Source organism: Drosophila rhopaloa, unplaced genomic scaffold, assembly GCF_018152115.1.
Source record: "Drosophila rhopaloa isolate 14029-0021.01 unplaced genomic scaffold, ASM1815211v1 contig_115, whole genome shotgun sequence".
Lineage (NCBI taxonomy): Eukaryota > Metazoa > Arthropoda > Insecta > Diptera > Drosophilidae > Drosophila > Drosophila rhopaloa.
The window spans coordinates 12,434,734-12,462,402 of NW_025334990.1; the positions used below are offsets into that span (position 1 = coordinate 12,434,734).

The following is a 27,669-nucleotide window of genomic DNA, read 5'->3' on the forward strand; positions in this document are numbered from 1 at the left end:
AGTTGCTGGCCATGTGTTTATGGCCCAAGCCCAATCTCGAAATGTTCCCTAATTACAAGTGGCACTTTGCCGACCAATGTTGACCCAAATAACGGAGGGAACAGCATTCCCGGGCATACTGCTCCATTTTCAGGTGAAACAAATTCATCATTAGATGCAATTTGTGTCCCGTTCACCTCTAAAAATCCAGCTGAACCGTAAATAAAGGGCCACAAGACCGCAGCCACTCCAGAGATTGATTTGAAACCGAGACTTGGGCCAAGATCGCAGAGTGGGCAGTCGGAATGGGGACGAGAATGGGACCAAGAACACGGAGGGGGGGCCAAGACTTCCAGAGCACGTTCCGTTGTCAAATATGGCTGCGGTCAGTTTTTTCCAACGGCCAAGAAAACTTTTTGCCATGGCAGCTGCAACTTTAGCTCCATGGCTGCATAAATTTTCGCATTGGAGTTGCTTTTACCATTTGTGGGCACCCTTTTGCCTCCGTTTACCGTTAAGTTGCTGCCACTAGAAAAGGCCCGCAAGAATTCAAATTGAGACAATCCGCCTCACAGAACACAGAACACCGAACACAAAGGCACATGGCTTGGGCCCTGCTGTACCATTCTTGAAAATCCGAAAACTAAGATAATACACAAAACTCCTAATCGTTGACAGTAGTTCGGGCCAGCTGTTTAAGACAATTTTCACACTTGGCCAGCACCTGGGTTTTATCAGCCAAGGAGTTTTTGTATGTTTGCGGAGCCTAAAAATATCTTTTTTCTGCGCCGTTTTTTTAATTCACACCTGAATCTGCAGTTGCAGTGGTCGGGAATTCAAAGCTTTTTTGCGGTTTTGTTTATGGACGGAAACGATATGAAGTGAGTTTCCATTTGCCACATGCCACATGCTCGGCGTTAATTGGCCTGCTAAAAGATTGCGCACGCTGCGTATACTTAATTGCTTCTGTTCAAAAGAAATCTTTACCACAAGCTGAATCAATGTTGCATAGTTTCCGGATATGCTTTTGTCTATGAGATAGCATTAACAAAATATGAAAACATAAAAGCTTTTATTGACTTTTTACCGTTTCATCTTTACTATTTTGGTTTTAATTTTATTTGCATTGCTATTGTTTATTATTATTTCCCTTCAATGCTTTTGATTCTCTAAAAAAATCTGCATAAAAATTGGTCATATTACGGCTTTACTGTTTCTAAGCATTGAATAAGAAATACAATATTTAATTTTAGTAAAATCTGCAAGGTTATATCAACATCGGCTTTCCAAAGTGTGCTCAATTTCTTGTTTATAGCAAATAGCAATTTAAGAAACATGATTATTTTATAATTCAATAGCGTAAATGTGGAAATCACATTATATATATAAATAATATTATAATAATGTCTATCTGGAAATACGACACCAATGCGAAGGTCTCATTTGTCTTGAGTTGATCTTCTCTGATCGGCTTTTGATCATTTGATGCCGGCTTGAAGGGCTCAGCCCCCAAGCTGTCAACCGAGGTTGATTTCAGCCGAGTGGCAGTTGCAGTTGCACATCAACATCAACCCAGCCACTCAGCTAATGGCTGCCCCTCTCTGTCTATATCTTTGTTGATATATCCACAGAGTACACCTCTGCTGCGCTTTCTTTCCTGTGGCGTTTGGCTGCCAGTTGACCGATGGCAGTCTATTTGGGTCACAATAAGCTGCCAGCACTGAGCGGCATCAGTCAGCGTGCTGGAGCCTCAGCAATTGTTGGAGTGTTGGAGTGCACTGAGACGGAAGTTTGTTTGCCAACTTGTTTGCAGTTAGCCGATGTCCGTAGTCCGATGTCCGTTTGTCCGCTTGTCCGCTTGTCCGCTTGTCCGTTGTCCGTTGTCCGTTTGTCCGTTGTCCGCTCGGTGTTGCATTGATTGGGCAAATGGCTGCCAGCATCGCCAGCGGTCCCAAAGAGTAGTTTTTTTAGTCCCAGAGCAAAGTCGGAAAACAGGTCAATGTGGCTTAGATATGTATAGATGGTCAAATAAAAAGGGAAGGGTGAAACATAATAGACAGAAACGAATGTTAATACATAAGTGCCGATGATTAAATTGGTACTAAGTTGATACAGGTATTTGTGTTTGTAGAGCGTTTAAAGCTAAGTTCAATTGATTTGACTTACATTGCTTTAAATGGAAAGTATTAATATGTTAAGCAAATTATATAGAGTTATTTGTTCTTATAATGTGTTTGCTTAATATTCTTATAAGATAATATTTAATTTTTTTTTCCTAATAAGATCAAAACTTTCTTAATAATACAGATAATTTAATTATTTGTCGGAATACAACTTATAATATTAACCTAATGTTTTGTTCTGTGCACCCAAACTATTGTTATATTACAATACAACTTCAAATGAAAATTCCTTACCTAAATAGATCGAATTTTCCAAGGTTTGTCATTAGAGAACCTTTGCTTAGCCACCCCCAAAAACTAAACCACATTCCTTGAGGATTGCGCTTTTACTATTTACGCAGTGAAATGTATAATTTTCATTCGCTTCTTTCAAGGGTGGCTAAGTATATCGTCCCCCAAAGGAAACAAATTGGGTGGGTTTTTCCCGTGGCTCTGCGAATGCTTCTTACACAGTTGGCCATAATTCATTTAATGGCCGAAATTACCCTGCTTATGCATGACCGAGAACGGTAAAGGTTTGCTCAAGTAATCAGCAACGCGGATGGATGGAGTGGAGAACAGAACTGAACAGAACAGAACTCCACTCGCTGACATAAATAAGTCGAGAAAGAAAGTGGCCAGAACCAATGGGGGAATGGCTTTGGCTCCCAACCGATGCAACCGATGGATCGGATCCATTGATCCGCCTCGATCCGATCGGCTAAGTACGGTTAAGCATGGAGCACGTTTGGCATCGAATCGATTAGCAATTCGAGTGTTCAGCAAATGGTCAGTGAAAGAATCGTCGGACACGTCGCGCATGTCTCCCCGACTGCCGATCATTGGCATCATTATCATCATTATGGTGCCCCGTTCAGTGTTCTTCAGTGCCTCGTGTCGTTTGTTGTTGTTTGTTGTGTGTCGTGTATCGTTTAGTGGCGCATTTTATTGTTCTACATTATCCAGCGGAATGACTTTGACATAGAAATGGAAATGGCCAGTCCGGGGGCCTTCTCTAATACCTTTCACTGACTGTTTTTACTGGCCAGCTACACATCCTTTCCTTCCTGCCGGCTGTGCCAGATGCCAATGCACTCTCGGCCATCTGGAAAAGCGGTCCAGGGTTTTTTCTTTCTCTCAGATATTTCATAAAATTTTTCTAGCCACCCTTGTGATTCTTGGCTAAGGGTGGCTTTACTATGCAAAAAATAAAGTAGACCTAGTAAAGTTATTAAACTTTATTAGAAAATCTTGGAAGCTGGGCTTAATCACAAATTGTTTTGTATAAATTATTAGAAAAAATGCATTCTTGTCCATACATAACTTTATTTAAAGTCGTTTACATTTAACATTTGATTCCTTAATTGGAATTATTATAAGAAATATAAAAGGTTTCTGTATAATAGCTGTTAAAAGTTTTAAGAACCCCTAACCAAGTGTATCCTGGCGTCGTCTTGGTTTTTATTTGCATACCCCTTTATATTTTGTTTTGTTTGTTTGCTATGCAGCCAAATACCGTTTCCCTTCATCTCCCTTCGTGAGTAGGAATATGAAAATGCTGAAAGCATTTCCACCGTTCTTTAACCCCAAACGAGAAAAACCTTGGAAGACGCTTTACACTTGGACCTCCCCTCTCGGAAATTTGTCGCATGTTTCTGGTTAGATTTAAGCCTAGACAGGCCGAGATGGGGATTTCTCCAGCCTCCAGTTTTCAGCTGCAGGGAGCTCTTCTTAGGCAGTCATAATCGCCAGACACGTATATATCCCATATACATATCCCTACATACTTAGATGGATGCATGTTGTTGGCTTGTGTTTTTGTTTTTAATGTCTGCGTTGGCTTGTTTTTGTGTTGTTTGTTTGCTGTAGTCGTTGTTGTCTGGGGTCTTGTGTCTATGTAAATATTGATTTTCCCTTCTGGTGCAGTCTCCGTTGGAAATTTGTTTAGGCTAACTGCATTAGTTTGGAAAAAAAAATTGAATGTAAAATGATATTGCTGCTAAGGGGGGCGAAAAGGTATTAACTATAAACAGGCTCAAAATATTGAAGAAATATAGGCAGACTAATAAGGAATTACAACAATTTTTACCATAAATTCTTCTTGCGAAGACTGTTTGTAGAATATTAAAGAAATTCTATACCAAAACCATTTAGGTACAAATTTAAGAAAGTTTTAAGTAACAGTATATTTTCCAAAAAACTATGTTTGCAGTGCTTTTAAAACTATAAATTGGCTTACTTATAAAAGAAACATAATGTACCCAAAGAATTTGTTGTGCTATGCTTTTATAAGTTCTTGTTTCGATTCCACTTCCTGTCAAACTGTAAAGCTAAAGTGTGGGTTTGGCTAGGCATTTCCCAACTTTGGCCACTCCTCCCGGAAAACCCCAAACTCCACGGCACTTAGCCCGCCAGATGGGGCATATACCACCGACGGGGAAATATCTTGGCAACATGGTTCTGTCATGCTGCTGGCTCTTAAGCTCGCTTTTCGGACGGACTGCTGCATTCCGTGCAACATTGTCAACGGTTAATCTCTGAAAGGTCTCCTTTCTCTTCCTCCAGGTGACGTGCCCCCTTCTCGGCCCGCTTCTGGCATTTTGCAGCAGATAGCAGCTTTATTGCAAATGCCTGTCACCTGCATTCACAAGTTTTATGCTGCTCTTACCCCAACCCCGTTTTCTGTGGCATCATCATGAGCTTGTCCACATCCTTTAGCATGGCACTACATTTCTGCAAATTCTCGTATATTTTGTTTTTTCTTCTCTATTCTACAGTTTTAGTTCATCTTTCGACGCTTGCTGTCAATGTCCTTTTGTCCCTAGATACCACTCCCCTCGCGCCCCCCCTTGCTCCCATCTGTGTTTGTCCAAATGCATCTGGGTGTAAAAAATATGAATGGCTGATGGGCGTTGTGCCGCCGCTGCCACGCCCCCAGTGGGCAAATAAATTTCATGTCGGCGAATGCAAGTTCAATGCACTTGACTCTGATAAATGTTCGGTGGGTTGGATCGGATGCGATGAGGTGGGGTCCTCAAAAGAAGTCTTCAACATCAACACTTTCTTCCACGCCTCAGCGAGAACATTTCGCTTCACTTGCAAAAAAATTGGCCAAATCACCCTGTTCATAAAATGTTTTTGTAGAGTAAATGTAATTATGCTAGTTTTCTTGTACCTAACCACTATCATTTACTATTTACTTTTGTTAACCGTATCAAAACCTGTACCGGTTCAAAACTAGCTTTTGAATATGAAGATTTGTTTTAATAATGTAAAACCACTTTTTTTTTTGGTGCATTTGGCTTGGCAATGTTAGCAAAAAACCGATTCTGATGCTGTAGGTGGGCATGACAAGACAAACATCTCGGACGGACAACTAAAAGGAGGCAACCAGCAGAAGCAGGAGCAGCAGCTCACAGCTCACAGCTTTTGCCCACGAAAATCTAGCCAAACGAAACTAGTTTCGGAGCAGAGTTTCCCTTCCAGCCACCTTTTGCATCCCCACATCCATGATAACGATACGGGGAACAGGAAGATGCAGAGCAAACCTAAGGGTTCCAGGCAGCCAGCAAATGGGATGGTTTCGGATAAGTCTGTAAGGCTGTAAACTTTCTGTTGCTGAATGGCTTTGACTTTGACTTTGAAGCGGCTCGAATGGCTGCAGGCGGAAGACACGTCATTGACCTCCTGGCGGGAAAAAGAGGAGTCATCCGATCTGTGCACTGAGCGAAAATAGCACCTAAATCGGTCACGTTCTAAGTTTTAACTTAATTATAAATAATGTGGATATTGAGCTTACATAAAAGTATTTGTTGATACTAATAAAATGTTACTTTTATTTTTTGTGTAGCTTGAGTTATTAATAATTTTTAAATTTTCATTTCCAATATTTAAAATTAGATGAGTTTTTCCTCTGTACGAAAGAAATATGCAATGATTCAGTTATCAATAAGCCAGGTATTGAGTTCTTAGCAAACGTGATAAATTGAACTGCGCCTCAGAATGCAATCAACTTGAAATTAATTACCGCAATCCGTTGTCACTGCACGCATAAATTAATAAGCTCCGAATGAACCGAGTGTCACATGAAAGGGTAACGAGGAAGGTGGGGAGGAAGCCGATCTGTAAGGGCAAACAAACCGAACCCAAAACCATTCCAAGTTCAGCGTCGCAAAATTACCAAACACTCGAACTCGACCGATAGGAATGCGAATGTCGAACAGAAACCGCGGCTGAAAACCAGTTTTTAAAACGCATCTCCTCATCAGGGCACTGAAAGAAATAAATATAATTTTGGAAGAGGTAATCTTAGAATCTAAATTATACAGAAATTCGTTTAATGCTCCCGAAAGTGTTACAGTGAAAAGCGATTTTGTTTATATTCAAATTTTGAGTTAAAAAATCTTTATTGATTTCTTTGAAGTTTGGGAATCAATCTTAGGATTATGTTTTAATTAAAAGTCATAAATATTTGACTAAAATGTTTAGTGTGTGGTTCAAGTTTGCGATGGTCGGGCGGCATTGTTCGAGGCTCCAAACTGCGATTCAAAGTGGCTCTGCGGTTAACCACAACATCGCGTCTTCTGGTGCCTTCTGCTCCCTTTCGGCAAACGAGCTAAATTTATAAGATGATGTGACCAAGTCCAGGTCCAAGTCCACGTCCAGACCCAGGTCTCCGGGTTTCTGTGTGTGTGCGAGTTGGCAGATTATATAAATTGATGTTGAAGCCTCTTGGGCTGCAACTTGAGAAGACCAGACATCAGCGGAATCGAAGAATCTTCCACAACAAAGAACACAGAGCATGCCAAAGATGCAAGCACAATGGCAAAGGAAACGCTAAATGTCGGTTAAAAAACGAGGAAATTCAAAATTTAGCATTAGGTGGAAAGAATTGGAGAGATGAATTCTTAGGAACTAATGAGCAGGAAGTGGCAAATGATTCACAAAGTCTGACGCAGTTAATGTGCTCTAGAAAACGTGTTTACCCAACAAATGGAACATTTGTTTAATATTGGCGCATGTGTGTAAACATTGGTTAAAAAAAAGTAAACCAGAGCCAAGGTAAAATTACTGAAAAGTAGAACCCTCGACTGGAATTTTGTGGATAATAACTTCAAAGCAGAACTCTTTGAGTAAATATTTGTTTAGTAATTGCAAACCACTAAGCACCATTAATTCAAAAAAGCTTGGGGAACGCTTGTAATTTTATTGGCCATCATTTTTTTTATTTGCCCCATGGTGCAGCATCTTTTTTCTGGTTATGCCTTTTTTCTGCTGTTTCCGTTATCACTTTGCTGCTTTGTCAACTCATTTGGCTCAGAACTTTGGTCATTCGATACCTTTTGAGTGGGAGTTGGAGGCTCCAATGGCTTCCAAACTGTAGGTTTGCTTTGCCAAAATGCCAAACAAAAATGTTCCAAATTTTAAGGCATAAAAAATTTGCTGACACTAATGAGACCATAAATGTATAGAGCTCGACCATGCCACCAAGTTTCCCGTGGTTGGGGGAAAAAATCCAAAAACCAAAACAAATCCAAGCCGTGACTTTAGCGGCAAACTAAAAACTGCAGACTGCAAACTTTGAGTTGGTTGCGACTCTAATTGCGGCAATAGAACGAGATTATAGCTACACCGAAAAAATTGAGATAATTGATTTGGAAACTGTTTTTGGCAAAGAAACCTAACCACAGAAATCTTTGACAATTTTATGCCAATTGCCAAAGTATGTAAAAGTAGTTAGACAATGAAATCTTATTTAAGGCTGCCATACTACTTAAAATGAACTCCAGAGATAAATAAATTGTGATATTTTAATTGGTAGAACCGCTTATAAAATTACATTTTCGATATTTATCGATATGAGATATTTTCGATGGAAAGTTATTGAGAAGTTTTTATACTTTAAACGTTTAAAGTTTAAACATCGGTTTCATTAAGAAAAATAAAAAATTCACATTTTTCCGTGTAGAAAAACAACAGATGGTCGGCGACCCACTTCCATGCTTGGAGGCTGTCCAGTCCATCGGACTGGCTGTTTACTTTTTGCTGGCACTGTTTACGCTTACCTGCCGCTATTTCCCTCTCGTTTTGCTTTCAATCAACGAGAAAACAATTGCAGCAAATGCAGCAACAAGTCCAGCATCACCATCAACTACTGTTTGACAATTTATCAATGATGTCTTTTGTTGCTGCTCGCATTGTTGTTGGCCGAGTCGCCTCGGGCTCTTGCGAGTATTTCTTATTGGAACAGGAAGTCGCTTATTTGCTGGCAGCAAGTGCACAGCGCCCATTACACATCGCATTGACATTTACTTGAGTTCTCGCATCTGAGCTTGACACTCACTACTCACTCGGCGCTCTAGTGGCTCTCCAACTGTGCGACTAAGTACCTTTCATGCAGATTGGCGTTTGCAGTTGAATTGAATTGAATTATTCCAACCGCGCTTGGTACCCATTGACTCTTCAACTGTTTGTGATTGGGTCTTTAATTTTGAAAATAAATATGTTTTATGTTGGTACTTGACCTGATTTAAAATTGAATTTTACGGATGCTTTTAACTTTACGATGGGAAACCATTAAAGAAACATTTTTCATTAGTTTCTAACTATTCATTTATCTTCTTCTTTTAGTCTTTTTCAGGTTGAGCTTAGCATGTTATGCTTTAGCTCAAATACATATATATTTTATTCGCATGAAATACTTTTGAGGAAATAGATTCTATGGCAAATTTACTGAAATTGTGCAGCTAATCTTGTTTTCTTTTCAAGCGTTTAATCTATTATAATCGCTTGAAAGCTATGGTAAATTAAATTAATTTATCTACAGATTCGTTCTTACGTTTCAGACACGTTCTTCTCGTTATAAATGACTTCAAAACTAATTTCATCGCTCTCAAACTGCCTTGCTACAAATTCTACCAGACTTTCAAACTTTACAAGCCGTCTCTCAAACTGTGCAATATTGTAAATTTCATGCAAATTGCAATTTGTTTCTATACCCTTCGGAGGGCCATTGGGTCTGCTGGTTATGTTACTTGCCTGCAGTTGCAATTCCTCCATGATTTATGGACATTGCCCCACCACCTTCCACCTGCCCCTTCTCGTGCTGCCACAAAAATACAACCGAATATGTCGAATACACATTCCGCCTGCTCCACTTTGTTGCAGCCGAAGTGAATTTATGGCCACCGTACAGCAGCCAACATAGTCGCACAGAAAAAAACCCCAAAATGAGCAAAAACAGTTTGAAAAGTGCTTTAAAGCCAAAAAGTGTGCACAAGTTCTAAATTACTTTTCCAAACAGCATCCGCATCGCCCCTTTTTGTAATCCCCACCGAATGTCGACGCTATTTTATGAGCCGTCTTACGGATTGGAAAATCGAAATCAAAACTCATAAAAATGCAATTTGCGCAAACAACTTGACTCTGAGCATTCCCTTCGGCCAGGAGGGCAACCCCCAAATCCGAAAGTTGGAATCCCTTCCTGCCCTTCTGCTCTTTTTATGCCCTTACTGAGGGTATTGTAATCTTGGAGAGAAGTTTGTAATGGCATGGAGATTTTGTTTAAAAAAGGAGTTCCTTATTGTGTATTTTGTTGATATAATTCACCAAAGAAATCTCAAATTGGTTTAACTGTCATTACGATATTTTCGATGGGCAACTAGATTAATTTACATTGTTTTCAAATTTAAACTATTTATTTTTATAATGGCTCCCATAACTTTTAATTAGATTATATTTCACAATATTTATTTAAAAATCCTGATTAGGGTTTCATTCAATTAAAATACCGTAAGGAAAAAAAGGAGATAAGAATGAAATGTAATGCAATTAAAAAGGTTTAAGGGTATTCTGCAGTAGTACTTTAGAGTAGAAGACCAGGAATAATTCTTTTGTAAGGTATTTAAGTCTTCGGTCTCAACAGCTATCCATACCTTCCTTGTTTTTGTTGGGGTCTAGGCCAGCGACGTGTCTGCAATTTGCATGTGCATGACTGAGACTGTAACTGAGACCCAGGGTGCCAAAGGATGAGGGTTGGAGAAGCCGCCGGGGGAATGGGAGCGGTCCAAAGGGCAGAGGATTGAGGGTGGCGCCATAAAATCCATTTGGCGCACAGCCGTTAACGTGTTTTGTTGTTTCGAAAGGGAGTTGGGGATGGGAAATATGACTGGTAGGGGGAGTAACTGCTACTTGGGGGCGTGTTAGTTTGTGTGGTTGAAATTTATGTACCCAAGGGTGGGTGGCTTTATGAAGAAGGGGCTGCTGCATATGAAACCGGGGATCCAACTATATAAACAAAGTCTCGGAAACGTGACTGGAAAGAAAAAGTGCATGTAGCCGGAATAGCATTCAGATATTGCCTTGCTATATGCAAATAAGCTGTAACTTGTTGGTTTTTATTTAAGAATTTTAATAAAAGACCAGGATCTAAAGTTCTGAATAACAATAAGCAGTAATATTATCTGACTAAGATTTGATAGGTATTATTTAATTAAGTTTTTTCATTTGTTGAACGCATAGTTTTTTTTAGACTATGACAATATTATTATTAATCATCTATTTCTATTCCCAACTCAAACCATTAACCACTTAAATGTGATCAAATATGCGAAAGCATCTGGAAAACTACTCTGGCGAAACTATCGACTATCAAGACAATGCATTATCATAGTTAATTGGAAGAAAAGCCCTTTGCCATTTCCCCCACACCGTTTTCCTCCACCAATTACCCCCATTTTCCACACATCTGGCTAACACCCAAGAATAGGGATCCACGAGACAAACTGTTCACTTTAATGGCAACATTTGGCACATTATGAGGCAACATGGAACTGCCTTCGGAGGCACTTAAGGGCGTGGGGAATAAAAGGCAAATAGAACACGGAAAAGCGGTAAGCAACACACAGACTCGTGTGTGCACACACGCACTTTGCATAATTAATGCAGCGGCAATGTCAAACCCGTTATACACTCGAGACATTTTCTGGGAGTCTGTGCATCATAGACCGACTTTTCCGGGGTGGCAAAGGGAACTGGGGAAAATGGAGCGGTGGTGCTGGGAAATTTTTTTGTTTAATTAAAACGAGAAATTGCCACTTAAAGGCAACGGTGAATTATGAATGCCAGAATGTCTGTTGGGGTCTGGATGTTGGTGGTCCTATAGTCCTATAGTTGGCGCTGCAGTCACGCGCTCATTAGCGAGGACATTGTAAAGGATACAACACATATACACAAAAGCAGGCAATACTCATTTGTAAACTGGGAAAAATTTGTAATTTATTAGATATTATAGAATTTGAAATACACAATCGAATATTAGGGGTAATGCATATTTAAGTTTATATATATTATGTTTTAAGAAAGAGAGAAAGACAAACTAAAGATAAAACCTATGATACAACATATCATAATATATATACAACATGATCTAATGTATCAACAATCCACAATTAGAATTGTTTAGGGATTTCAACCAAGAGTTCTAAAGTTCTTCTTCAGCAAATAAATATTCTTAGTTTTTTTCTGGCAGTGTTTTTATATGTGCATAAGTACAAGGAGGAAGTTGAGCAATTGCTAGGCCGGAAGTCTTTTGTAGGACTCGCACGACTTGAGCACGTCAATGGCGCACCTGATTCAGCAGTGTACACACGTACTTAAATGTCTCCCACCTCCTTGTTTTTTTTCCAGGAGCTCAAGGAGAGCTTCAACTATGGCCTGTTTGCCCCACCCGCAAATGGGAAGGCGGGAAAATTCCTGGACGAAGAACGCCGCCTGGGCGATTATCCCTTCAACGGACCCGTGGGCTACTTGGAGGTAAGTCTGGCACGAGGCATTTTTTCACGTTTTCCTCTAATTTATTTCTATTCCCCAAACCCTAGCTCAAGTACAAAAGGCGAGTGTACAAAATGCTGACCCTGGATGAACGCCAATTGAAGGCTCTACACACGCGTGCCAATCTGCGGCGTTTTCTGGACTGCATCAATGGCGGACATGTGGAGAAGATAGCCAAGATGTGTGCCAAGGGTCTGGATCCCAATTTCCACTGCTCGGAGAGCGGAGATACTCCGCTGACAGTGGCCACGGGAGCCAAGAAACCGAATAAGTTGCTTATTGCTCTGGTCAACGGTGGTGCTCTGTTGGATTACAGGACCAAGGATGGAACCACTGCTCTGCATCGAGCTGTGGAGCATGATTCCCTGGAGGCGGTTAGGTAAGGGGATAGCCTTATTTTTATATGCCAAAGATGCTTATTATTCTTTCAATATCTTTTAGTACCCTCCTCGAACTAGGAGCCTCGCCAAACTACCGCGATGGGCGTGGCATCACTCCCTTGTACATCTCCATCACCAGGAAGTGCGAGGCCAAGATCACGGAGAGCCTGCTGCACGACCATGCCACGCTGGGAATCCAGGACAGTCAGGGCTGGAACGAGGTCCATCAGGTGAGTCGGTGACGGTCCTTGACCCTGGCGATCCGTAACAGCAACCGCTTTGACCCCGAGCCAATCCCCGGTGAAATGGTGTTGGCCCAAAACCGTTGAACGCCAATTAATGATTGAATTCTCTTCTCTCTCTCTTCTTTCTTGAACTCTTCTTTTCTAACTCTATAAACAAAAACCAAACAACCAAAAAACAAAAATCAAATTCGCTTGCTAATACTTTGTAACCCGCGGGTTGGCATATGCATCTCTGCTGCATCCTTTGGCTGTCTCCGCCCACTGTTCACCCGATCGATCCGTAGGCCTGTCGGCACGGCCTGGTGCAGCACCTGGAACACCTGCTGTTCTACGGTGCTGACATGGACGGCCGCAATGCGTCCGGCAATAGTCCGCTGCATGTGTGCGCTGTTAACAACCAAGAGGCTTGTGCTAGAATGCTTCTCTTTCGCGGCGCCCAGCGCGGCGCCCAGAACTTTGCCAATCAAAATCCCTACCAGGTAAAGCCCAGTGTGTAGACTCTAGAGCCTACACAGAGAAAAATATCTAGCAAATCGGAATTCTGCAATAAAAGTTTTACGACAGGGAACTAAATTGAATTGGTTATGAGATACAATTTGGTGTCCATTAAGATTATAATAATATTAAACCCTATTAAAGTATTACAAGATTCAAACTAATATGTTTTTAGCCAATCTGATATATTTTTCGATAGTAAAATCGCATATAAACAAATTCAAAATGCAAAATATTTTCTCTGTGTATTCTCTGGAACCAAAAACTTACTGAATTTTGTTGATAACTTGTAGTGTGTAGTCTGTAAGTTGGTACTTTTGTGCTGCTGTAGTTATGCTTGTAGTTCAGTTTAGTAACTAAGTTAGTTTTTGATTTATTAACTTGGTTTGGTTCTTGGAATTCCGGTTTTTTAATCCAATGCTATTTCCCATAGGTGGCTGTCATTGCCGGCAACTTGGAGCTGGCTGAAATCATTGAAAACTACAAATCGGAGGATATTGGTAAGTAGTTGCCTATTTTAATATCACTCCATCATTCACCCACCTGAAAAACACTCGACTCGTACTCGCAACCGAACTAACTTCATACTCATCAAACTCAAACCAAAAATCCCATTCAAAAGGAAGGTGTTTCGGATTTGTTGGAGCACCTTCTTAATTTATACTTGTTTTTATTAAGATTTTTATTTGAAATTCGTTTGCTCTACTCAATCTATTTAATTCCGTATTATATTGGTCACATCCAAAAATAGTTTCCTTTTCCACTTAGTTCAAATCAGTTTTCCCCATGAGCTTTTTGTGCGTCTCACTTCATATATATATTTCTCTCTCTTTGAACACACTTGCATATCATCTATCAATCATTCAACAATCAATCAATCAATCAATCAATCAATCAATCATCCAAATTGATCATCTAGGTCTTTACCCCATATCAATGTATATTACTCGTATATATATATAAATATCTGTACTCCTTTTCAAATCTATATAAAGTGCAACCTATATTTTACCCAAACACTTTTTCGTATTTTGCATTTGCTTGTTTGAGATATTTGCTCCGTAAATGTATTCGAATCAAATAGTTTTGATAATGCCACACTCCAAATATTTTGGCTGTTCTTGTTCCATGTTTTGTTCAATGTTATTAGTGTTCTATCATACTTACCTACATATATCACATTTCCTAGTCAGTTTGTTATGTGGGCAGGACATTAGTAGAATGTCCTTCCATTTTTTGCTTTTTATCACAGTCGCTTAACCTTCGATAAATGGCAGTAAGTAAATGTAAGTAAAGTGTGTTAATAAATCCCCGGAATATTCATGTACTCTGTTTTGGCCTAGGGTTTTAGATTTTTGCTTTAATCCTTATTTTTATTATAAAATGTCCCAAACATAGATTGAGTAGAAAACGAACAGGATAGTGGGCATTGGGAAAAATTAAACTAAGTGCTAAAAAACTAAATTACCTTTTAAAATCAAGAATATAATTTGTGATTAATGTTTGCTCTGTAGTTGAAAGGTTTGTCTTAGACTAAATTATATTCCTGAGTGATGTTTTTTCTCGTATAAATTATATTCTTGGTTTTATAAGGTCTACTTCCCCAACAAAGTTTTCCGATGACAGCGAGACTTGACGACCAACTTTAACCGAAAACATTATGTCTACCCTAACCCAACCACCCCAACACCCAACCACCCCACCACTCCTCCTCCTTAACTCCTCCCAACCAAATCACACACATTTTAAGCGAATATCCTTGATCACCATACAGTTCCCTTCCGCGGACCGCCGCGCTACAATCCCAAGCGCCGCTCGGGCATCGGGTGGTTGAGCGCCAACGGAGCCGCCGGCGCAGCTCTGCTGGCAGCGGCTGGAGGTGGCTTCGGTGGTGCGATGGTCGGCTCGAATGGCGCCGCCAACGGAAACGGGGCTGGCGGTGTTGGTCTGATGCTCAGCCATCAGAACCACCAGCAGCACCTCGCCGGCCACCATCAGCATCAGCAGCAGCAACAGCATCTGCACCACCAGCACCACCACCAGCAGCTGCACCAGCAGCAGCAGCTGCCCCACCTGCACACGCTGCAGCTCCACGGCCCCCCCCTCGCCGTGCCCCTCGGAGCACATGCTGGGGGCCTACAGCTCCGCCAGCTCCAGCCTCTCCGAGGGCTCCTCCGGCCACCGCTCCCACGAGGACGACATCAGCATTGTGACAGGTGAGGAATGGCTTTGATTTTCGGTTCGACCTCATTTGCATTTGCCTAAGTTTAAGTTTATTATAAGTTTGCGAGGGGTCGAGAAAAGTGGGGACTTCTATTTTTGTAAATAGTTATAATAAATAGATCTTCATGAAACGGATAAGTATACTTCTAGCCTTAACTATGCATTTTTAAACTCTTTAATATTTCAAGCATGCGTTTAAGTAGACTTTATGTGAATAAACTGAAATTGCATGATTTTTCTGCCATGAATCTTGCACAGATAATATTTTAAATGTCTATTATCACAGTAGGGAATCCATACTCTTATTTCCAAATATATTTTAAAGAGTCTTTAAGTTTACTACATTTTAAATCTTAAGAAAGACGTTTTCTGATAATCGATATTTCGATCTCAGAATTAATTCAACATATTTCTGAATTCTATGCTTATTAATTTTGATACTCTGGATTTCGTTGAAAATCCCCTTGCAACTTAAGCTCTCATTTATATACTTTAAAAAAAAATAGAAAGAATAATCGCTGTGATTACTTTTTCACTTACGAATCGTTTTCTTTACTGGATTTATAACAACGCCTTCCAAAGATTTTCGGCTCATCCTTATTTATTTATCTATCCATTTTCAACTGTGTCAGTATTCGTATTCAGCATCCGCTTTGGCTCCACTTAACCGGAGGCTTCTTTTGTGTGTCCAAACATTTGCATGCCAGTCGTTTGTCCTCTGCCTCATATACATTAAACCCAACCCTCGGAGAACAGCCCACTCACCTTCTCATCCTCCTCCGAACAGACAAATCCCTGGGCGACACCAGCGACATAATCAGCGATTCGTCGGGCGTGGGAACCAACTCGGACTCGGCAGCCTGTTCCATCGGGCACCCCAGCACCACGGTGGTGTGCATGGAGCCATATGTGGGCAACACCGTGGGCCACATTCGCCTCCAGCCCGGCGATGTGATCGAGGTGGTGGGCAGCACCGACTGCGGCCTGCTCGAGGGCTATGTGCGCGGCACCAATCAGTCCGGCTTCTTTCCGGCCGACTGCGTCCAGGAGGTGAGTCTGCGCCAGAAGCACATCACCAACGTGATGACCGCCAGCACGGGCATGGCTCCCCAGCAGCAGCAGCATCTGCAGCAGGCACCAGCTTCCTCGGCCGCCTCCTTCCAGGGATCCCCACAGTTGAGTTTGGGCGGACACTCCGGCAGTTCCAGCACTCTGCTCCAGCAACCCCACCAGTCGCCGTCGCTCTCGGTGGCCAGCAACGGATCCTGCCAGCAGCCGGGCGAGAGCAACGGAGGAGGAGCTCCTGGTAATGGCATGAACAACAGGAGTAACAATCACTCCATGGGACAGTACAGCAGCGCCACTGCACCGCGCATCAAGAAGAGGTAAGGCAATGGGATTCCTTTATAAGAGTAACAAGTTAATTCAAATCTCTTTTCATCCCAAACAGCGCCTACAACGCCCCACGTTCAGTGGTGCTCCATCGGGCCAAGCGTGGCTTCGGTTTCATCCTGCGTGGTGCCAAGGCCAGTTCCCAGCTGATGCAGCTGCGTCCCTCGGAGCGCTTTCCGGCGCTCCAGTACCTGGACGATGTGGATCCAGGTGGAGTGGCGGACATGGCGGGACTTCGTCCAGGTGACTTCCTGCTGACGATCAACGGCGAGGACGTGACCTCCGCCTCGCACGAGCAGGTGGTCGAGATGATCCGCTCGGCGGGTGCTCTGGTCAACTTGACTGTGGTCTCCCCCCAGTTTCCCCACCAGATGCAGGCCAGTGCTCAGTACCTGCCGAGTGGAGCTCGGGCGGGTAGCCAGCACTTGAACAGTGGGCCGAGTACTCCGCAGAGCTCGCACCGTCAGTGCGCCACGTTGCCCAGGAAGATGACGGGTCCAGGTGGATCTGGGGCATCCTCCTCCGGCGGCAGCGTGCGAATGGCTCCGATGCCACCACGCAGGGATCCGAAGACCACTTTGAGTGTGGGCAGAGCCAGGGCCAAGTCCATGGTGGCTGGTCTGGAGAACGGAGGCGAGAAGGAGGACGAATTGCCACACACAAAATCCAACTCGGTGGAGTCGATTGCCACACCCACACCGAGTGGTATCCAAACGGGACCTGGAACTCCCGTTCAGCTGCGTACGGCCAGCATCAAGGCACGGCCCACTTCCAGTAGGATCACGGCTGCGGAGTTGGAGGAGCTCTTCCAGCGGCAGCAAGGCGAGGGCAGTGCGGCGAACGCCAGCCGTTATGCCACCATGATGACCAGCTCCCGTTTCCAGTCGGGCACGGACAGTGGAGCAGCCACTCCGCCCGCCTCCAATGGTTCGCCCATGAGGAGTGGCCCCCTGGTCTACGGCAGTGTGGCGGAGATGAAACGCAAGACGGCGAGGAGCAAGCATGGCACTGGCACCCTTCGTGGCAAGCCCGTGGCCACGCCCACTGTGGGAGCGGGCGGAGCAGGAGGCGGTCGCGACCTCAAGCGGTTCCATTCCACACCCGATTTGCACGGTCCTCAGCTGCACGGCTCTGCTTCATCCATTTGGCAGGCGGCTGGCAAGGGTCACCACTCGCAGGACGATGTGGCCACGCTGCATGCCTCACTGCAACGCTTGAACTCCAACCAAGGAGAGCTCAAACTGGGAGGAGCAGGAGCGGTGCTTCCCCCGCCCAATCACCCACCACCACCACCGCCAGTGGGTCAAGTGGTCAAGGTGGAGACACGCAGCAGTGTTTCGGAGTACGAGAGCACCATCTCCTTGCAGCAGAAGCTGAAGAAGCGTACGGAGAACGATGCGGTGACCAGTGCCGCCATCGATGGCGTCCAGAGCAGCTTCAATCCCTCGGCAAATGCCAAGATCTATGCCTCGCCGCAAGAGCTACGCAACGTGATGGCCTGGAAGTTGCGACAGGCGCAGGAGAAACCATCGCAGGAGACATCCGCTGGCAGCCAGCAACCAGTCAGTCAGTATGCTGCTCCTACGCAGATACGTCCAACTCAACAACAACAACAGCAGCAACAGCAGCAGCAGCAACAACCGCAACAGCCAGCCACAGTATTGGCCTCTCACTATGCCGCTCCTCAAGTGCAGGTGCAAGTGCAACAGGTGCAGCAGCAACCACAGCAGCCTGCACCTCAATCCCCGCCTGCACCACCGCCGCCACAGGCAGCACCAGCTCCAGTACAGAATGGCAATGGAAATGGCAGTACAAGTGTAGCTGGCACGGCACCTCCGATCCCCGAACCGGACTACAGCTGCAGCGAGTCAGATGGCGAGGATGAGAACTCTATTTTGGTGGCACGGAACACGAAGCTCAACGAGAAGATTGCACTGTTCGATGTGCCCGAAACAAGTGGAAATAGTCAGGCTAGGTAAGTGTTATCTACGAATAAAGTATGTATATTGATTTCTAACTAATCTTTGATTTTAAACCTCAACAGTGGAAGCAGTTCCAACTCGGGAAGTGCCTCCATTTCCCATTCACTCTCCGTGGAGGAGATCCAGCGCATTCGCAGCAATCTCAAGACGTCAAAGTCGTCGCCAAATGGTTTTGCCAAGAAGCCAGAGGAGGAGAAACCACAGGAGCAGCAGCAGCAGCAATCCCACCAGCCACCGCAGCAACATTTGCAGCCAGGCGAAGATGAGTGCGACAACAGTAGCTCCGGTGTGAGCAGCGAGCAGGAACAAGTGGCATTGGCCACAGGTGTGACACTGGCAGTGGGTGGAAAGCCCACCGATACCATCAAGAAGAAGCCATCGGTGACCATTGTGGAGGAGCCCAAGACCATTCCCGACCAGCCCATTAGCAACACCAGCCACACCACCAAACCAATGGCCAAGACCACAATCAGCATAGGCGGCGGAGCAAGTGCAGCACCCACTCCCACACTCACGGTGAAGCAACTTGTGCAGCAGCAACATGCACCCGCTATCCAACAGCAGCAGCAGCAACTGGGCAGCAAACAACCGCAACAAGTGTCTGTCGCCAACAGCAACAAGTTCTTGCAACAGAGCAACATCAACAGCAATGTGATGAGCCCCCAGGTTTTGGGACGCATCCCCAACGTGCATCATCATCAGCAGCAGTCGAATCCCAACCAGAAGCTGATCGCCACCCAGCAACAGATCCTGCAGCAGCAGCAACAGCAGATGGCCCACCAGCAACACCTGCAACAGATCCTCAAGGCGAAGGCCGCCGCGGCCGGAGGAGCTAGCAACACTGCCGCCTTGGTGGCCAAGCATCAGCAGAAACTGCACAAGGGCACCAGCAGTGGCCATGAATCTGAGATGGAGACGCGTTCCGATCTGGAGGATGATGACGGAGATCTGAGTCCCTCGCCGCCGGCCAAGGCTTTCCAGCGTCATAATTCGCTAACCCGCAAACAGGCGGCGGCAATTGCCATGCAAAGGGGAGCCACTCGGACCACGGCGGTATCCCTGATGCAACTCCCGCCGCCCCTGGAGGCGGATAGCGATGGCGAGCCCTCGCAGCTCACGCTCCAGCGCCAGCAGGCCCATCACCCGTCACAGACCCACCCACATCCCCACCAGCAGCTGCAGCAACTGCAACAGCAGCAACTTCAGCAGCAGCAGCAGCAACAACTGCAACAGCAGCAGCAGCAACAGCCGATGGCCGCCCACATTGTGGGCATGCTGCCCAGCGGACAGCTGGTGGCTGTTGCCTCTGGCGCTGTTGCTGGCGTTCCGGGCGTTGGGGCGGCTGCGGTGCAGCCGGGCAACAACAATCTGCAGCAGCTGTGCACCGATAATCTGGTGCTGGCGCCACCGCCGCAGTTCTGCGATTGCAACGATGCCAAGCACGCGCCGCAGCCGCATCTGCCAACGAGCCAATATCATCCACAGCAGCAACAGCAACAGCAGCAGCAGCAACAGCAGCAGCAGCAGCAACTGCAGCAGCAACAGCAGCAACAACTGCAACAGCAACTGCAGCAGCAACAGATGCTGCAGATGCACCAGCGGCTGTCCGGCGGTGCTGGCGCTGGAGCTGTGGGCACCTTGGGAAGGGTCCGCATCGTGGGGTCCATGCCCAAGGCCAACCACCATAGGTTGCACTAAACTAAGCCTGGGGAATCAAATCAACCGTTTGCCAAATCGTTACATCGTTAGTTAGTGTTAGTCAACAGTCATTACCACTCACAACGAATAACTGCAACTGCCTGCACCCGAAACAATTCAGACACAATTCAGAGAAATCTGATGTATGGCAAGAGGATGTTCGAACTGCAATTTGTTTGATTTCGAAACCTTTAATTACTTTTATTATATTTATTGCGTGTGATATAAATTTATGTAGGCTGCCCGCGAGCAGCAACTAATCGCTATTTGTAATCGAACAGCAAGAATGTATGCAATATTTTATGATTAGTTAACCGATCCCCAACACCCCCTACTATTGAAAACAAACTGAAAGGCAATCGCCAGAGTTTCATTCTAGAATTTGTTCTTTTAGTTTGCTTTCGAGCTGCACAATGTGTCAAATGTCAATGTGGAATTCGGTCCACATCCGATCTTAGTTCGTAATGTTGAAAGGGCGCAAGCGCCAGGCAAGTTCATTTATTCAGTATCCATCCATTGATCATTCGTGTTCGTGTTCGACTAGTGCACAAAACATTTAAACGACATTAACATTACTCTAATACACAACTAGCGTAGGTTTTATATGCCTAAAGAAAGCAGGGAGGCGGAATTTGCACCGAGTAACAATAATATTTGAATTTGAGCATTTAGCCGAATTTCCAGTCAAGTCAAGTCAACTAAACTAAACTAACAAATACTAAATGAATAAAACGTATAATGTTTTTAAATAAAATATTTATAAAACAAATATTTCAATAGGCGGACAAATTTATAATCGAAAAGAAAAACAAGAAGAAAAAAAATCGAAATTGAAAACAAAACGTAAATTTTTGCTAGTAAAATTTACAGATTTTTACTTTTAACAGATTTTTTGTATAATTGTTTTTTTAGACAAAAACTTTAACTTGCCAGAGTATTACAGGAGGAGATCTAAGATGAAGAAGTAACGTATATTGTATTGAAAGAGGTTCTCAAATATTTGCCAGCGCTTAATGCAAATATCGTCATAGGCAACCCAAACTTATAAATGCGTTTTCACGAGTAACAATTATTATAACTAAGGCTGATTTTATTGCATAATACATACAGAACACAGAAGATATCGAAACAGCATTCGCCTACATACTGAATGAATTATAATGGAGAAAGCAACTAACCACGCAAGCGATTGATGCATTTACATTGTTTAAACAAAAACTTTTTGAGGTATTGCAAGAATTGGATGGAAATATAATGAAATCGTTCGAATTGGCAGGCCGCACCTTTAGCACTAGCATCTAAGTGTTGAAAAGTTAGAAAACCTAAAACTAAACCATAAACATTAACATACGAGTAAATATTGGAAAATTTAGCATCTAATTAGGTTTTAGCACACACTTTTTAGTTCTCGCAATAGTTGCTAATTATTTGTAAATTGTTTTAGTTCCACCACACCCCACACCCCAAGCATACATGTACACAACTATGATTAGCCATCAAGCTTGTTAATTTTTAAGTTAAACCGCCTAGTTAATCCACGTGGAGTGCTCAGTTAAGTCCAACACACATGTAAACCTACTTGCAGTTACCAATATGGGTTCATTACATATAGCTGCAATTACGAATGTGTTGCAAACGCTAAATAGGAGGATTTCTGAATATGCGTATACCCCATGATAATGTTAAACGATTAAAGCTCACACCCCACACATACCCTTTAAATGCAAGTATTTCAAATGGAATAATATGGAAATATTTATCATAAGTCGTAAAATATGCAATTATGTATTATGAACATGCGTATGAAAAATCAATAAATATGAATGAAAACTATAGCAAACCTTTTGTATTTGAATATTGGGATAACTTTCAATTTAGTCGAACTCTCGCTTAAGAAAAATTGCGGAGATCCGGAAAAAATCAACTTTTTTCTCGATTTTTGACCAAAACCCTGGGAAATAATAGGCACATGTTGGAATGGCATACCTTGTTGAATTCGTTATAAAATTTCCAATCGAGTGGCATTCACAGCTCAAAATTTTCATTTTGGTCGGTTTTTCGCCAAAATAGACGATGTAACCCCTTATCAAAAATGCTGAAATCCGGAGATCCGGAAAAATCAACTTTTTTATCGGTTTTTTGATCAAAAACCTGGGAAATAATGGGCACATGTTGGAATGGCATACCTTGTTGAATTCGTTATAAAATTTCCAATCGAGTGGCATTCACAGCTCAAAATTTTCATTTTGGTCGGTTTTTCGCCAAAATAGACGATGTAACCCCTTATCAAAAATGCTGAAATCCGGAGATCCGGAAAAATCAACTTTTTTCTCGGTTTTTTGATCAAAAACCTGGGAAATAATGGGCACATGTTGGAATGGCATACCTTGTTGAATTCGTTATAAAATTTCCAATCGAGTGGCATTCACAGCTCAAAATCTTCATTTTGTTCGGTTTTTCGCCAAAATAGACGATGTAACCCCTTATCAAAAATGCTGAAATCCGGAGATCAAGAAAAATCAACTTTTTTATCGGTTTTTTGATCAAAAACCTGGGAAATAATGGGCACATGTTGGAATGGCATACCTTGTTGAATTCGTTATAAAATTTCCAATCGAGTGGCATTCACAGCTCAAAATTTTCATTTTGGTCGGTTTTTCGCCAAAATAGACGATGTAACCCCTTATCAAAAATGCTGAAATCCGGAGATCCGGAAAAATCAACTTTTTTATCGGTTTTTTGATCAAAAACCTGGGAAATAATGGGCACATGTTGGAATGGCATACCTTGTTGAATTCGTTATAAAATTTCCAATCGAGTGGCATTCACAGCTCGAAATTTTCATTTTGGTCGGTTTTTCGCCAAAATAGATGATGTAACCCCTTCTCAAAAATGCTGAAATCCGGAGATCCGGAAAAATCAACTTTTTTATCGGTTTTTTGATCAAAAACCTGGGAAATAATGGGCACATGTTGGAATGGCATACCTTGTTGAATTCGTTATAAAATTTCCAATCGAGTGGCATTCACAGCTCAAAATTTTCATTTTGGTCGGTTTTTCGCCAAAATAGATGATGTAACCCCTTCTCAAAAATGCTGAAATCCGGAGATCCGGAAAAATCAACTTTTTATCGGTTTTTTGATCAAAAACCTGGGAAATAATGGGCACATGTTGGAATGGCATACCTTGTTGAATTCGTTATAAAATTTCCAATCGAGTGGCATTCACAGCTCAAAATTTTCATTTTTGAAATCCGGAGATCCGGAAAAATCAACTTTTTTCTCGGTTTTTTGATCAAAACCCTATGAAATAATCGTCATGTGTTGGAAAGTCCAAATTTGGTAATTATTTCTTCACCTCTTTCCCAAAAAATAATATCCATAATTGTTTCCAAACTCACAGAGAAAGAGTGCCAGTGAATAAAAACATCATTTAGTTTATTTACAAAAGTAATATTTTTCTATTTTATTTTGTTACTTTCCTTTTTTAATAGTAAAAGAACATTTTTAAATGTTTGTTTTTGCTTCCCAACATTTCGTTCAATCTCGGAGAACAACAGAACGGCAAACAGAAGGCTAACGCACCAATACATTTCGGCTAATCAAATAGAAAACCAAACGCTTGCCCAAATCGATTTTGTTTGGGTGAAATTAATATAGGCTTAAAGCATTGCGATGCTCTTGTCCTTCCTTTGCAGTGTTGAAATGGTAAACACATATTTTATGTTTTGGTTTGCCGCTGGCAGCTGGTTGCTTTCTTGTTAATTGATATCAAGTTCGGATTTGCTTCTGTTTCTCGCCGGGATTGGCCTGAAGTGATCAATGGAACTGCTTAGCGAGGCGGCTTCTGAACACCTTACGATTTTGCTCGCTAGTTTGCTTTCATGGTGAAATATATATGTAATAATAATATGCCATATTGTATATAGTAATAATAGTGTATATATAATTTGCGGTATATAATAGTTATAAACAAATTTTTACTTCGTATCTTTAGCATTAATTACAAACTACAATTCGCGTATTTTATTCATTTATAATTGTAATAGTAAATTTTGTTAGATTTTTATCGTTTTGTTTGTCTGCGGCTTAAATACTTTTCATTAAATTTATTTTATATATTTTTTTGCTAGGCGTGTGCTATGGATTTGTTGCTGTCGATCCTAATTAATGTAAACTCTGCAAAAATGGCTGTGAGCTGTCTGTTACTATATAATTGTGGAAGTGGCAACCGCTGTGCCCGATTCAAAAATTTCTATGGCCTCAACTGAACGTCTAACTTACGGACTTATGGAATTGCTCTAATTAGTTGTCGTACAATAATTTCATTGCTGGAATCTCTGGCGTTTTCATTTGCTTCTTTTCGCGGTTTTTTGATCAAAAACCTGGGAAATAATGGGCACATGTTGGAATGGCATACCTTGTTGAATTCGTTATAAAATTTCCAATCGAGTGGCATTCACAGCTCAAAATTTTCATTTTGGTCGGTTTTTCGCCAAAATAGACGATGTAACCCCTTATCAAAAATGCTGAAATCCGGAGATCCGGAAAAATCAACTTTTTTCTCGGTTTTTTGATCAAAAACCTGGGAAATAATGGGCACATGTTGGAATGGCATACCTTGTTGAATTCGTTATAAAATTTCCAATCGAGTGGCATTCACAGCTCAAAATCTTCATTTTGTTCGGTTTTTCGCCAAAATAGACGATGTAACCCCTTATCAAAAATGCTGAAATCCGGAGATCAAGAAAAATCAACTTTTTTATCGGTTTTTTGATCAAAAACCTGGGAAATAATGGGCACATGTTGGAATGGCATACCTTGTTGAATTCGTTATAAAATTTCCAATCGAGTGGCATTCACAGCTCAAAATTTTCATTTTGGTCGGTTTTTCGCCAAAATAGACGATGTAACCCCTTATCAAAAATGCTGAAATCCGGAGATCCGGAAAAATCAACTTTTTATCGGTTTTTTGATCAAAAACCTGGGAAATAATGGGCACATGTTGGAATGGCATACCTTGTTGAATTCGTTATAAAATTTCCAATCGAGTGGCATTCACAGCTCGAAATTTTCATTTTGGTCGGTTTTTCGCCAAAATAGATGATGTAACCCCTTCTCAAAAATGCTGAAATCCGGAGATCCGGAAAAATCAACTTTTTATCGGTTTTTTGATCAAAAACCTGGGAAATAATGGGCACATGTTGGAATGGCATACCTTGTTGAATTCGTTATAAAATTTCCAATCGAGTGGCATTCACAGCTCAAAATTTTCATTTTGGTCGGTTTTTCGCCAAAATAGATGATGTAACCCCTTCTCAAAAATGCTGAAATCCGGAGATCCGGAAAAATCAACTTTTTTATCGGTTTTTTGATCAAAAACCTGGGAAATAATGGGCACATGTTGGAATGGCATACCTTGTTGAATTCGTTATAAAATTTCCAATCGAGTGGCATTCACAGCTCAAAATTTTCATTTTTGAAATCCGGAGATCCGGAAAAATCAACTTTTTCTCGGTTTTTTGATCAAAACCCTATGAAATAATCGTCATGTGTTGGAAAGTCCAAATTTGGTAATTATTTCTTCACCTCTTTCCCAAAAAATAATATCCATAATTGTTTCCAAACTCACAGAGAAAGAGTGCCAGTGAATAAAAACATCATTTAGTTTATTTACAAAAGTAATATTTTTCTATTTTATTTTGTTACTTTCCTTTTTTAATAGTAAAAGAACATTTTTAAATGTTTGTTTTTGCTTCCCAACATTTCGTTCAATCTCGGAGAACAACAGAACGGCAAACAGAAGGCTAACGCACCAATACATTTCGGCTAATCAAATAGAAAACCAAACGCTTGCCCAAATCGATTTTGTTTGGGTGAAATTAATATAGGCTTAAAGCATTGCGATGCTCTTGTCCTTCCTTTGCAGTGTTGAAATGGTAAACACATATTTTATGTTTTGGTTTGCCGCTGGCAGCTGGTTGCTTTCTTGTTAATTGATATCAAGTTCGGATTTGCTTCTGTTTCTCGCCGGGATTGGCCTGAAGTGATCAATGGAACTGCTTAGCGAGGCGGCTTCTGAACACCTTACGATTTTGCTCGCTAGTTTGCTTTCATGGTGAAATATATATGTAATAATAATATGCCATATTGTATATAGTAATAATAGTGTATATATAATTTGCGGTATATAATAGTTATAAACAAATTTTTACTTCGTATCTTTAGCATTAATTACAAACTACAATTCGCGTATTTTATTCATTTATAATTGTAATAGTAAATTTTGTTAGATTTTTATCGTTTTGTTTGTCTGCGGCTTAAATACTTTTCATTAAATTTATTTTATATATTTTTTTGCTAGGCGTGTGCTATGGATTTGTTGCTGTCGATCCTAATTAATGTAAACTCTGCAAAAATGGCTGTGAGCTGTCTGTTACTATATAATTGTGGAAGTGGCAACCGCTGTGCCCGATTCAAAAATTTCTATGGCCTCAACTGAACGTCTAACTTACGGACTTATGGAATTGCTCTAATTAGTTGTCGTACAATAATTTCATTGCTGGAATCTCTGGCGTTTTCATTTGCTTCTTTTCGCGATTTCTTGTTTGCTCTAATATTGTTCGTCCTCCTCCTCCTCATCTATGTGGGCGTGGCTTGGCTTGGCATGGCATCACTTGGTAATGCGGCCAGGCGCATGTAGTAAATATAAATTTCGATCTCCGCTTATCTCCTCAAACATTTTGTGGCGACTTAGAACTAGTTATATACTCGTAAATTGTTAGCGCTGCTTTTACAGTAATCAAATATATCGGATCGCATACATATGATTTGTATATTATGTATTTGTGGGTGTATATCAATTTATTTAACAAACTACTAATTACGTTTCACTACCAAAAACTACGCATAATATATAGTGTATATTTTTTAAATATGTTTTGTTTTGCGCATTTCTCGCACTGTTGCTCCGCGTTTAAAATTCCATTTAAAAATGAACTCTTCTAAAAAAATTAATGTACAATAATAATTAGAATTATAATAATAATAACTGTTTCTCATTCTCAAATTTATGTTGTTTTTAAAAAGTTCTTCCCTTTCATTTTGCTTTGTGGTCTTCGCATTTTGTTGTTTTCTCATTTGATTCGCTTATTTTTCAATTTGTGTTTTAAGCATTTAAAATATCACCAATATTTTTGCTCTTTATTCTGACAGTTTCTCGATTTTGTTTTCCCATTTTTTTTTTGTTTCTTTCTTTCTTTTAGTTTGTCGATTTTGTTTTT

The 27,669-nt window shown here is 41.8% G+C and overlaps 1 protein-coding gene across 1 annotated transcript in view; it reads left to right on the forward strand.

Annotated features, from left to right (window-relative positions):
- Positions 1 to 22,222, forward strand: part of LOC108040610 (SH3 and multiple ankyrin repeat domains protein 1) — a 67,866-nt gene extending 45,644 nt beyond the window's left edge. Inside the window, 10 exon segments of the mRNA XM_017118131.2 lie at positions 11,829 to 11,954; positions 12,020 to 12,351; positions 12,414 to 12,582; positions 12,882 to 13,076; positions 13,526 to 13,592; positions 14,867 to 15,189; positions 15,191 to 15,308; positions 16,103 to 16,700; positions 16,766 to 18,682; positions 18,752 to 22,222. Of these exon segments, the coding sequence (XP_016973620.1) occupies positions 11,829 to 11,954; positions 12,020 to 12,351; positions 12,414 to 12,582; positions 12,882 to 13,076; positions 13,526 to 13,592; positions 14,867 to 15,189; positions 15,191 to 15,308; positions 16,103 to 16,700; positions 16,766 to 18,682; positions 18,752 to 20,387 (5,481 nt within the window). The 3' untranslated portion in view covers positions 20,388 to 22,222.
- The last annotated feature ends 5,447 nt before the right edge of the window (positions 22,223 to 27,669 follow it).